Source organism: Rattus norvegicus, chromosome 6 (genome assembly GCF_036323735.1).
Source record: "Rattus norvegicus strain BN/NHsdMcwi chromosome 6, GRCr8, whole genome shotgun sequence".
NCBI lineage: Eukaryota > Metazoa > Chordata > Mammalia > Rodentia > Muridae > Rattus > Rattus norvegicus.
The window spans coordinates 128,763,424-128,773,989 of record NC_086024.1 but is presented as its reverse complement, the minus strand read 5'-3'; the positions used below and the strand labels follow the sequence as shown (position 1 = coordinate 128,773,989).

The following is a 10,566-nucleotide window of genomic DNA, read 5'->3' as shown; positions in this document are numbered from 1 at the left end:
ACTGGGCAGCCATGTGAGACTCGAGCACCTCACAGCATGTCTGAGACCAGGTTTCCTAACGGGGTAAGGCCTGGAGGTAATGGACATGTCTATGTCTGCTGCATGTGAGGCACCACACACATACCAGAGTCTCAGAGATGCCATTTGGTTTAATCAGCGTGGTCCCCAGGGAGGTATCTCCCACTTTCCAGTCCATCTAGCCCCACGCCTCCCTCTACCACTCTTGGGAGTCAGGGGCCCTTTCCCACCCCAAGCCATGGGTGCAGAGTTATTCATATCCAGGCCTACCCAGTCACGTTCTCCTGCTGGTAACAGACCACCTAATCCTAGGTCTGCTATGCTGTGGGGTTGACCACCTTCCCCATGAAGAGGATATCCTGGGAGCTGGTGGAATACAATATCACCAAGAAGGGCCGGTTGAATATAAGGTAACGTTTCTTGGGCTGGGCAGAGAAAAAGGTGGCAAAGGAGCCGGTGGCTGCTGCTGCCTTTGTGCCAACTTCATTCACATCCAGGACGGTCTTATGGAAAACCTGAGGGAGAAATTGTAGGCTTCACAGTCTCTCCAAATGTACAGTGATGAGAGTTGCCCTTCCTGAGCCCCACCGTGTGTCTATGAATTAGTGTCACCTCCTACGACATCAGTTTCACTATGACCATCTTAGGGATAAGAACAATTAAATCAAAGACCAGGCTATATTCCAAGACAGATTTTCATATTCCTCTCTTGGGGCATATATACCCATTGATACGTCTACTCCCCAAAATTAAAGTCATGGGTCTTTGACTCTCTCATAAAAACATACCCATACAGCCTTCTGCTGCTCCTATAATGTATTCTTCACTCTCCATGACTCTACCAGGCCCCTTGCTCAATACTGAGGCATCTGAGGGCATGGGCTGGTCATGGCTACATCATCTCAACACTGAGACTGTTCCCAGTGTGGCTGCTGACACTGTGCATGACTGAGTATATCCTCCCAGAGAGCTTGCTAGCTGGGAGCACATCTACTGCCCATCTCCTTCCCTGGGCCAGAAGTCTCCCACAGAGGTCTGTATGGTCAATGATCTTTTGTTACTTACTTTGGATAAGTACAATTTCTCCTTTTTGCTGATATTTGAGAAGTTGGCATTTGGGGTGAACAGATCCTGGAAGCCCAAGTCAGGCAAAATCTCATCCAATTCATAGGAATTTGAAATGGAGAATTTGGGGAGCTGCAATATGAGCTTTCTGTAAAAGAACCTGAAGGGGAACAGGGGGGAGGCATGTTAGATTCTGTGCACTTGTGTGTATGAGTGCGTGGGTGCGTGGGTGCGTGGGTGCGTGCCTGCGTGTAGGATGTCACACAAGTGAAGGCAGGTACAAGATAGAAGAAGGCCTGTCATTGGACGAGAAGGAAGGATGGGCAGGAGAAAAGTTTGAGGGAAGAGGAGACTGGAAAGGAAGGAGACTGGAGGAGGAAGTCGCAGAGAGAACATGGAGGCTGATATTAAGATTCCACTCTGTACCTTTACAAGTTGATATGAATATTCTTAAGGGATGGATGTGTACAGGGCTTTGTATGTTTAGGTGGGCAATTATATCTTATCAATTGGATCAGAGGTTATTGTTTTGTGTGTTCTTTCTTATGACGATTTGAGTTTAAGAGAGTGTGTGGCAGCAGAGACACTGGGCCGCCACAGAGTTGGGATGTACATTTCTGGCATGGTGAAGCCTGCCTTGGGAGCTAGATGGGTAGAGAGGTTGTTGCCAGGCTCAGAGAGAAGCCTTCAGCAGTGTGATATGGGATGGAGCAAAGTGAGTGAGAGGCTTTGCTGACTGAGATTAAGACATCTATCAGATATCTTGGGGCACTGTGGTGCCAGACATAGTAAGGGTCAAAGGGAAAGGGTCTCTGGTTGCCATGGAACTTGCCCAGTGAGTTAGGCTGGCTGGCCTGCAAACCCCGGGGATACTGCTGTCTCCTGGGACCACAGACATCTACCTCCACACTGGCTCTTTACAAATGTGAGCTCTGACATTCAAACGTGGGTCCTTGTGCTTACAAAGCAAGTGCTCTATTGTCTGAGCCATACCCCAAGCTCAAGACATCAGACTCTCAAAGCAGCTGCACCCTGGTTGGTCAGAGCCTTCCTGAGACAGGAGGACTTCCTCTACTTCACTTCAGTTTAGCTTCCAGAAGCACATGCGGGTCAGGCAACACCTCAGCTACGTGTCAATGGTGGATACAGGCCCCAGATGTCTGCTTAGCTATTTGGGGGAATTATTTTCTATTGAAATATAATTATTCCATATTCCATTCCACCCCATTCTTTTTCCTATCTCCAGTTCCTATACTCAGTGTCTCTTGTACATATATGATTTTAGGGCTGACCACCTTGGTATTGTACAACCAGTTAAGGGGCTCCTCCTCGGGGGAGGACTGCCTCTCTGAGCATCCCTTAGCTGCCCATAGTCTACCTGGGGCAATTGCTGCCCTTGGATGCTCTTTTCCTGCAGAGGTTGGGGAGGTGAGCAGATATCCTGGAGACAGGTGCCAGCCCCTTCACGTGGCAGGCTGCCTTTGCCTCCTCTGAGGCCCTATGGATCACAGCTGCTCCAGACTGGCCAAGGTTTATGAGTTGATCCCCTAACTCAGTTCATGTGACCTCCTGCTGAATGAGGTTCCCAGCTGGTCTTTTCTTCTTTACAATTGCAAACATTTCTGTTCAGAGCTTGAGGCAGCTGGGGCCCCAGCTGATTTGAGTATTCTTCAGAAAGACATGATTATCTTTGTTTCACCTGAGCTTGGCTCCCAGCAGCAGCTCTGCCAGCGTGTCAGGTGAACATGTTCTGGAAGCCTGAAGCTGGCAAAATTATGTGCAATACACAGGAATTTGAAATTGAGAATTTGGAGAACCACAACAAAACATTTCTGTAAAAGTACGTGAAGGGACACAGGAGTGTGGGGGGCACATTATATTTTCTCTGTCTGTCTCTGCTTCTCTGTCTCTCCCTCTCACCACCCCCCATGTGGGTGTGTGTGTGTGTGTGTGTGTGTGTGTGTGTGTGTGTGTGTAATTGAATAGGTGAATAGAATTTTCTTAACCCTTTTACATCAGCTCACACAATCATCTGTCTGGCTGGGGGAGGGGTACTCCATATTTCCTGTACAAGGATTGAACCTCAAAGGCAAAATCGCTCTAAGACCCATGCAACAAGGGAACCTAAGACTCCTAACTCTACAGTGGTTCTCTCTGATGAGAGTAGGGCCTTGTGCTAACCACCATAGGAGAGTTCGCTGTCCAAGAAGACCCATGGACTTCTCAGCACCATGGCTGGCACCTTCACAGAGTAGTGGTCACTCCAATTTCTGTCCATTGGATTTCATGGAAAGGGTCCACTTGCAAGTGGCACTGAGATTGAACACCACAAGACATCCTGATTACCTATTCTGCAGCAAGCGTTTCCACCTTAGTAGCATGCCTGGGGACAGCACCTGCTCCACCTCATTCATCTTGCCCTGGTCAGGAAGGATGAAGAACGCCACTGCATCACCCCTGTAGTCCATCCGCAGTACTGTGCAGGGTACACGTCTGTCCTCAAGATACCAGTGATCCTCCTTATCTTGCAGCATCATGGGTATCTTCACAACCGTGTTCTCATCTACATAGAAGTCACTGGTAGAGACTCTGGAAGAAGGAAAGGGTTTCTTCCAAAGACCTGAGGGAACAGAAAAAGAGAAGCCAAATCTTCCTGCATGGAATGTCAACCACAGCCCAGAACCATAGTATAACCTCTAAAGACCCTCACTGTCACTGGGCCCTACTCAAGTCCTCTAGGAGGAATGGTTGGTCTCCTTTGGCAGCTTGATTCAGTTGAGAAGCATCTAGGACAACGCTTCTCAACCTGTGGGTCCTGATTCCTTTGGCAAACCTCTATCGCCAAAAACATTCACGTTGTGATTCATAACAGTAGTAAAATTACAGTTATGAAGTAACAACAAAAATAATTTTATGACTGGGGTTCACCACAGGAGGAACTGCCTTAAAGGGTCATAGCATTAAAAAAGGCTGAGAACCACTGCTCTAGGATATTAAAATACCACTGGGCATGTCTGTTAGGACCTTTCTAAAACAATTGCATCCTGAGAGCTCTTACCTAATGAATGGTTTCATCATTGATGGGTTCAAAACCTATTAGACTACAGTCCTGCTGTGGAGGAGCAGAGAGGAAGGACACTGGGGACATATCCTCAGGGGCTATGTCTTGCTCCAGTCCCCTTTTGTTGCTATTCTGCTCTGATCTCCACCTGCTATGATGTGCCTGCTCTGTCATGCTCTCTCTGCTGCAATACTCTGAAACCATGATCAAAAAAGTTCTTCCTCCACTGAAGCTGTTTATTACAAGCATTCAGTTCCAGCAACAAGAAGTTGAGAGGCAGACAGGAACAAACTGGGAACCTCAGAAATCTCCCATCTGTCCATCAACACATCTGCTTGTGAAGGGCATCATGGGACTTGGCTCATGTTCAAATCTCAGTGTATGATCAGCAACCATGACCAGGACAGAGAGGAGGGCAGAGTGGATGTCCCTCTTGCCCTCCAAAGAGAAGGAGTTTTGGTTCATGCTCCAAACTCAGGGACAGGAAGAAATAGAGAGGTGATACAGGAAGAAAGTTTTGTAAGAACAGACTCAGCTTTCTCAGGGACTGAGAGGCATGCTTACTAAGCAGAACTGGAGAAGGGGAGGGGAGCTGAGGGGGAACCTTGCTCTGGAGTGTGAAGACCTATGTGAGGGAATGTGGACTTGGGCAGTGACCATGGATGTTCACGTGCACAAACATCAGGAGAGGCCATGTCCACTTGGGTCATTTCTTCCAGCCACACCTAGCTGCAAGAACAGAGGTGAATTAACTGGGCCACCGGGTTTACGTAGGCATACAGCTCTGCCAGGTTGCTTCTCTGAGAAGAGCAAAGAGCTAGGTTATAGGCGTTTGCAAATAGTTGTTGCAAGCGCCACCAAAATCTAAACCATGGGAGGAGGGAAATGAGAGCACAGGGAGACAGTGAAGAAGTGGTAGGTGGGAAGGATGGTTTGAGATCTCCATGGCAGTGCTAGAGCAGGGGTTCTCAACCTGTGTGGTGCGACCCCCATGGGTTGCATCTATCCTGCCTATCAGATATTTACATCCCAATCCATAACGGTAGCAAAATTACAGTTACGAAGCAGCAACGAAATAATTTTATGATTGGGGGTCGCCACAACACGAAGAACTGCATTAAAGGGTTGCAGCTTTAGGAAGGTTGCGAACCACTTGGCTAGAGAGATAACTCAGCCATTAAGAATGCCTGTTGCTTTTCCAGAGGACTGGCAGTTGATTTTCAACACCTAGTTGGTGGCTTGCAACCAGATATAATTCCAGCTCCAGGATCTGATGCCTCTGGCTGTAGCCAGCACCTGTACTTACACATATGCCCACAAAGTCCATACTCACACGAACCACTAAACATACAAAAAGTGAATCTTTAAAGGAGTTTGTTTTGAGTACATGTCATATGTGATGTGTAGGTATGATGACTAGTTTTCCTGGATTATTTATTGTCTGGGGATGTTTTCACTTTGCTCTCTGTAGATCCTGTGTCAGAGCCAGTTACAGGCTGAGATTTGGAGCTGGAGAGATGACTTATGGGGCAAAAACACTGCCGCCACCAAGTTTCATGACTTGAGTTTGATCTTCAGGACACATAGGATGAAGGGGACAGCCAACTTTCATAAGCTGTCCTCTGACCTCCCCATGTGTGCCATAGCATACGCTCCACTCCTCCACAATAAACATGAAAAGCTAAGTTTGAAAAGCGGACTGAGCTTCATTGAACTCTGGAACTCTTCACAAGGGGCCATAGAAAGAGCTAGAGGTACCTGGGTGCTCCTCATGTAGCCTACCTCCCAGCAGGAGTGTATGCTCAGCAGTGGGTGGGCTAGCACTTTGTTGGCTCACCTTGGAAGAAGATGTAATTCACCAGCACCATCTTTACATCTGGGCTCAGGTCACTGACCAAATTTTTGATCTTCCCCTGAGTATTCTGCTTGACATAGTTGTTGATGAGCTGGACCGCAGCCTCCTTATCTCTGAAGTTAGCATGTAAGACTTTGCTGTTATAGGAGGTTTCGATGGCACTGACAAACTCAGAGAGGATCTGCAGGTTCTGGCTCAGGATCAGCGCACTGCCTACAGAGATCTGTGGCTCAGTGAACGGGCGAGCTATTGTGTGCTGCAAGGACCTGAAGCCCTCATGAATTTCAGGCAGTGACAGCTTTGTGAGGTTGAAGCCCAGACCTTCAAGGATCTGAGCCTGGGTGTCCCCACCAGCCCCTGTGGACAGTATGGCCAAAGAGACAGAGATGCTGAGTGGGGAGAAGAAAATGTTCTTCTCAGAGTTTTGGGACGCTATCAGGTGGTAGAGGCGGAAGGCAAAGTTGGCATTGCCAGAGGCAATCTGGTAGCTGGAGATGTTCTGCTGTGAGAACTGTCTGTAGGTTTGGTTGGTTGTATTGTCAGGCTCTTCTTGGTCTGGCTGACTGTGAGAGAGTTCCAAGAGTCCAGCCAGGAGAAGCAGCAGACAGCGAGTATAATGCATGCTGGGTCTCTCAGATCTGCAGAGAAAAGGACACCCCCACAACCCTAAGGACATTTGAGCAGTAGACAGGAGCTCTGTTGAGCTGGCCATGCCAGAGCCACAGGCATGGCCCCAGGGGAGATCCAATTGCTAGATAGGGAGTTTTAGGGGCTAACACCTATGTCTGTGGGAGGATGGCTCTGCAAATGATGGCTAATATCCACTTAAATTGCTGTATTTGTTTGCTTATTTCAAATTAGGGTCTCCTAAGAAATCTATCAAGGGACCAGTTTAAGCCAATCAGAGCTGCCCATTCAGTCTTCTATGGACCCAGGATAAACCACACATTAGAGCTGAGTTCTGTACTTAAATATTTTTTTGGTGAGGCATCTTTGAACTCAAAACATATGATTCCTTCTACCCTGCTACCAAATGAACTTGAGAGCCTGCTCAAGACCTCTAGGTTCCAGCCCTAAATTCTGTGATTTCTACATGTCATACTAAGTCTTTCCAATAATGAGATGCCTAGATGTCTCCAATGTGTTTGGGAATTATACCACCACCCTTGTTATTTCCTAATAAAGACCTTCTGCTCTCCTCGTTCTCCAGGACATGTTTATTGGCTTTCAACACAGTCAGGATAGAGGCATGGTGTCAGTTCTGTCAGTTGACAAGTGAATGCCAGTACCCTCCATGCATGTGGTGACGGTGTTATCACATGGTGACATAGCTGTAGATTCATGGAGCACACCTGTACATGCCTGTATTTCATGGTTATTTGAGAGAGAAGGAACCAGGGGGTCCAAACCTGACTTGTAAAAGTCACTAACTAGCAAAAGTCCAGGGAGAGCCAAGTCCCCTTCCTCTTATGTACTGTTTTTTCCATGGTACCTTTCCTTGTGCCTTTATCTCAGCCATCCAGGGGCAGAACAAGGAAGGTATGAGCACCACCTTTGCTGCTCTCCCTGGCTGTCCAGTCTGCACTCCACCCTCCCTCACTTTCCTGGGCTTCTCTCCCAGGTGGTGGAAGAAAGAGCTAGACTTTCTATCATTGCTGCAACTAGAAGAAAGCATTGCCAATGAATGGCTTTGCCTACAGTGCCACCAATTCCCTTCTCACAATGGATTTGACCTGCCCAAGAAAGGCTGTTCACTTTTCTAAAGAGTCCAATCTAATGATCCTACCACCGTTAGGTTCTTTGTGACCACCCTGTGACCATCTCTCTGGCCTTCTATGCCCCCCTCCCATGTCATATCCTGAGTTTCTCTGCCATGACTCGCTCTACCCTAGGCATTGGAAAGCAACTGTGGACAATGCAAGCATTTTAAACAAAACTCTAGGCATGGGTCCTGCAGTCTAAAATTCAAATAACCTTAGAGTGTCACAAAACCCTGTCTGTTTTTCTCTTCTCTTCTACTAGGAAATGAACGCTGAGCCTCATGTATCTTATGAAAATGCTGCCGAGTTTTACCTCTAACATCGTCAGCCATTTCTCCACTTAAAAATTTTTACTTATTTTTAGATGTGTGTGTCTGTTTGCATGCATGCATGTGCACCCACATTTACGTGCCCATAAAAGGCAAAAGGGTGTTGTATCACCCAGAACTAGAGTTACAGGTGGGATACCTAGTGTAGGTGCTAGGAACGGAACCCAGTTCCTCTATAAGAACAGTTAGTGCTCTTGGCTACTGAGCCATCTCTCCACCCCTCGTACCCTTGACTTTAATGGTACGTTTGTTGCACAGTTTGAGAACACAGGGTGGTAGGTTTAATAAAGACCCACCTGGCTTCCCACTTGTCTTGAGATACCATCTCCCTCAATTGTCTGGGGAACTAACTCTTTAGCACCAGGAGGCACTGAAGATGGCTTTCTGTTCATAGCAGGGATGACAGTCTTGGGTCACCACTTTCATCAACATGGTTCAATGATTTATAATTCATGCATGTATATTTAACTTCTATTTTCAAACGATAACCTCTGTGCTGGTATTCTACATCTCATACCCCTCACTTGGAGTGTGGGTCACATTTGACACTTGAACTGTCCTTTGCTGACTTTGAACACAATCACAATAGTAGCTCTGCCCAGTTTTACTTCATGGAAAAGAGAATTTGATAACGTACCTGGCTTCCCAGACTCTCCTGTCCCTAAATATCTTCTGAAATTCAGCCTCCAATACACACTCCTTTCTGTGGCTTCAAGTGAATTACTCAGACTGCCCCTCCTCCCAGCCTCCAACTTCCACTGTGTCAACAGCACCTGCCTGGAGCATTGGAATATCTAGATTCAGCAGACGCTGCCCAGAGCTAGCTGTGTGGAAGCGTGAGGGGCTTGAGTGCAGTGGCCTAGCGAGGGAGCAAGGGCATTGAGCACAGGTACATCACAGTTTCAACCCAGTCTCAGCATTTCTAACATGTAGGGAGGGTGACCAGATGTCCAGTTGACCCCAGACTCCCCTCCAGGTTTAGCTCTAAAGTCAAGTGACCCAGGAAGAGCTTTTGGTCTTGGGCTAATCAGAATTGCAAGTCACTCTCTTTTGACATTGTTCTCCCTTCCCCTGGGTTACTCACGGAACAATTCCTCCTGTAGTGACCCTGGTGACTATCTGAGCTGCAGAGTGGCTTGTGGAGCTCAGAAAATTGGATTCCTCTGATGCCCCACTCCAGATCAACTAATGATTAACAAACAGAACCATGGGACTAGCACAGATTCCTCACCGGAAGTGAGCCTGCCTCCCCCAGGACAACACTCTTCTACCCTCCCAGGGGAATCTGGGATGGTTTGTTTGCTTGTGCTTGCATAATGTGTGGAGGATTTCCTGGGAAAGACCTTTAGAGGATCTGGTCTTCACCTGGCCTCCCATGTGCTTTGCGAACATAAACCATTTCTGGGCTCCAGATCTTACTCCCACCTCAAAGGATCACAGTAGATCAAAGGCATTGCTGCCTTTGCGCGTCAAGTGAGAACATTTTCAGATTGTCACTGCAAGGGGCTGAGGGTATATACAACTGGAGAGAGCTAGTTCTCACAGTCCAGATGCTACCGAGTGAACTTGAGAGCCTGCTCAGGACCTCTAGTTTCCAGCCTAAACTCTGTGATTTCTGAAGCTAGACCTCCCAAGATGTGACCTACGGGTCCCTAAAGTCAGTACATTAAGCACAAGGGTGGAGTGGGGTAGAACTAGCCTGCTGGTCCAGGAACTCAAATCTTTAACTGTGGAATTAGACTACTTCTCTTCAGGAGAAGCAGGCAAGCATCTGCATGAAGCAGACCTTCTGGGGCCACTGTTATTCAGGCTTTTTGGGGGAAGAGCCATGGAGAAAGACCTCGGTGTTTCAGGATGACTGGCTACCCTTTGGTTCTTGGCATCTGCCTCTGATGTGCTAAGACAGAGGTCAGGGATTGAATTCAGACAGTCTCTGCCATCTTTGAGATACAGGACTTCATTTAAGCTTTGCCGCACCCCACTCTTTCTGTCTTGGTCCTCAGTTGTCATTTAGGCACATCTAGCTCATTGATAGATTGTCATGAGAACATGGGGTGTTCTCACATTGCTGGCTCCTGGGGTGTCTTTCCCCCTTGGTCTTAGCAGCGAGGAAGAGCCAGGGTAGAAACTGGGCTCCCTGCTGGTTAAGATATCACTGTGCTTTGGTTTCCTCCTACCTAAACCATGAATAATAATTCCCCCATCTCACAGGGGGAATTGCCATGAGAGCTCGAGAAACCCACATTCTTCAAGTGTTTCAAATAGAGGCTAGTATGACACCATTAAGTGCCCAGTGAGTATAAGTCACGTAGTCATTGGTTTACTCAAGGCAGGTCACACATTTTTTTACCCCCAAATGCACAAAGGTCGAACTATTTGGGGTGTGATCCTTTTAAGCAGTTTCAAGAGACCTCTGGGCATTTCTGAGGCATGTATTGGGTCTGACTGTTTGATGACATTTTACCCCTACTACTACCC

General features: G+C 47.5%; 1 protein-coding gene across 2 annotated transcripts; it reads right to left on the bottom strand.

Annotated features, from left to right (window-relative positions):
• Positions 1 to 131: 131 nt before the first annotated feature.
• Serpina4 (serpin family A member 4) lies at positions 132 to 9,252 on the bottom strand. Of its 2 annotated transcripts, XM_008764741.3 has the most exons (6): positions 9,173 to 9,252; positions 8,726 to 8,865; positions 5,982 to 6,637; positions 3,430 to 3,703; positions 1,084 to 1,243; positions 132 to 533 (listed from the first exon to the last, which is right to left on the bottom strand). In XM_008764741.3, the coding sequence occupies exons 3-6, from the start codon at positions 6,619 to 6,621 to the stop codon at positions 336 to 338; spliced, it is 1,272 nt and encodes a 423-aa protein (XP_008762963.1). In that variant the 5' UTR covers positions 6,622 to 6,637; positions 8,726 to 8,865; positions 9,173 to 9,252; the 3' UTR covers positions 132 to 335. The 2 variants fall into 2 exon arrangements, with proteins under 2 accessions (XP_008762963.1, NP_659565.2); NM_145097.2 differs by lacking the exon at positions 8,726 to 8,865 and having other exon boundaries at positions 9,173 to 9,208.
• Between the last annotated feature and the right edge of the window lie 1,314 nt (positions 9,253 to 10,566).

What these genes read in the sequence shown, in the direction of transcription:
- Serpina4 (XM_008764741.3), bottom strand. Translation starts at nt 6,621, where the DNA reads ATGCATTATACTCGCTGTCTGCTGCTTCTCCTGGCTGGACTCTTGGAA. An exon ending in GAATTACATCTTCTTCCAAG is followed by an intron (nt 3,704 to 5,981) that starts GTGAGCCAACAA and finishes CTGTTCCCTCAG; the next exon opens with GTCTTTGGAAGAAACCCTTT. An exon ending in AGAAATTGTACTTATCCAAA is followed by an intron (nt 534 to 1,083) that starts GTAAGTAACAAA and finishes TTTCTCCCTCAG; the next exon opens with GTTTTCCATAAGACCGTCCT.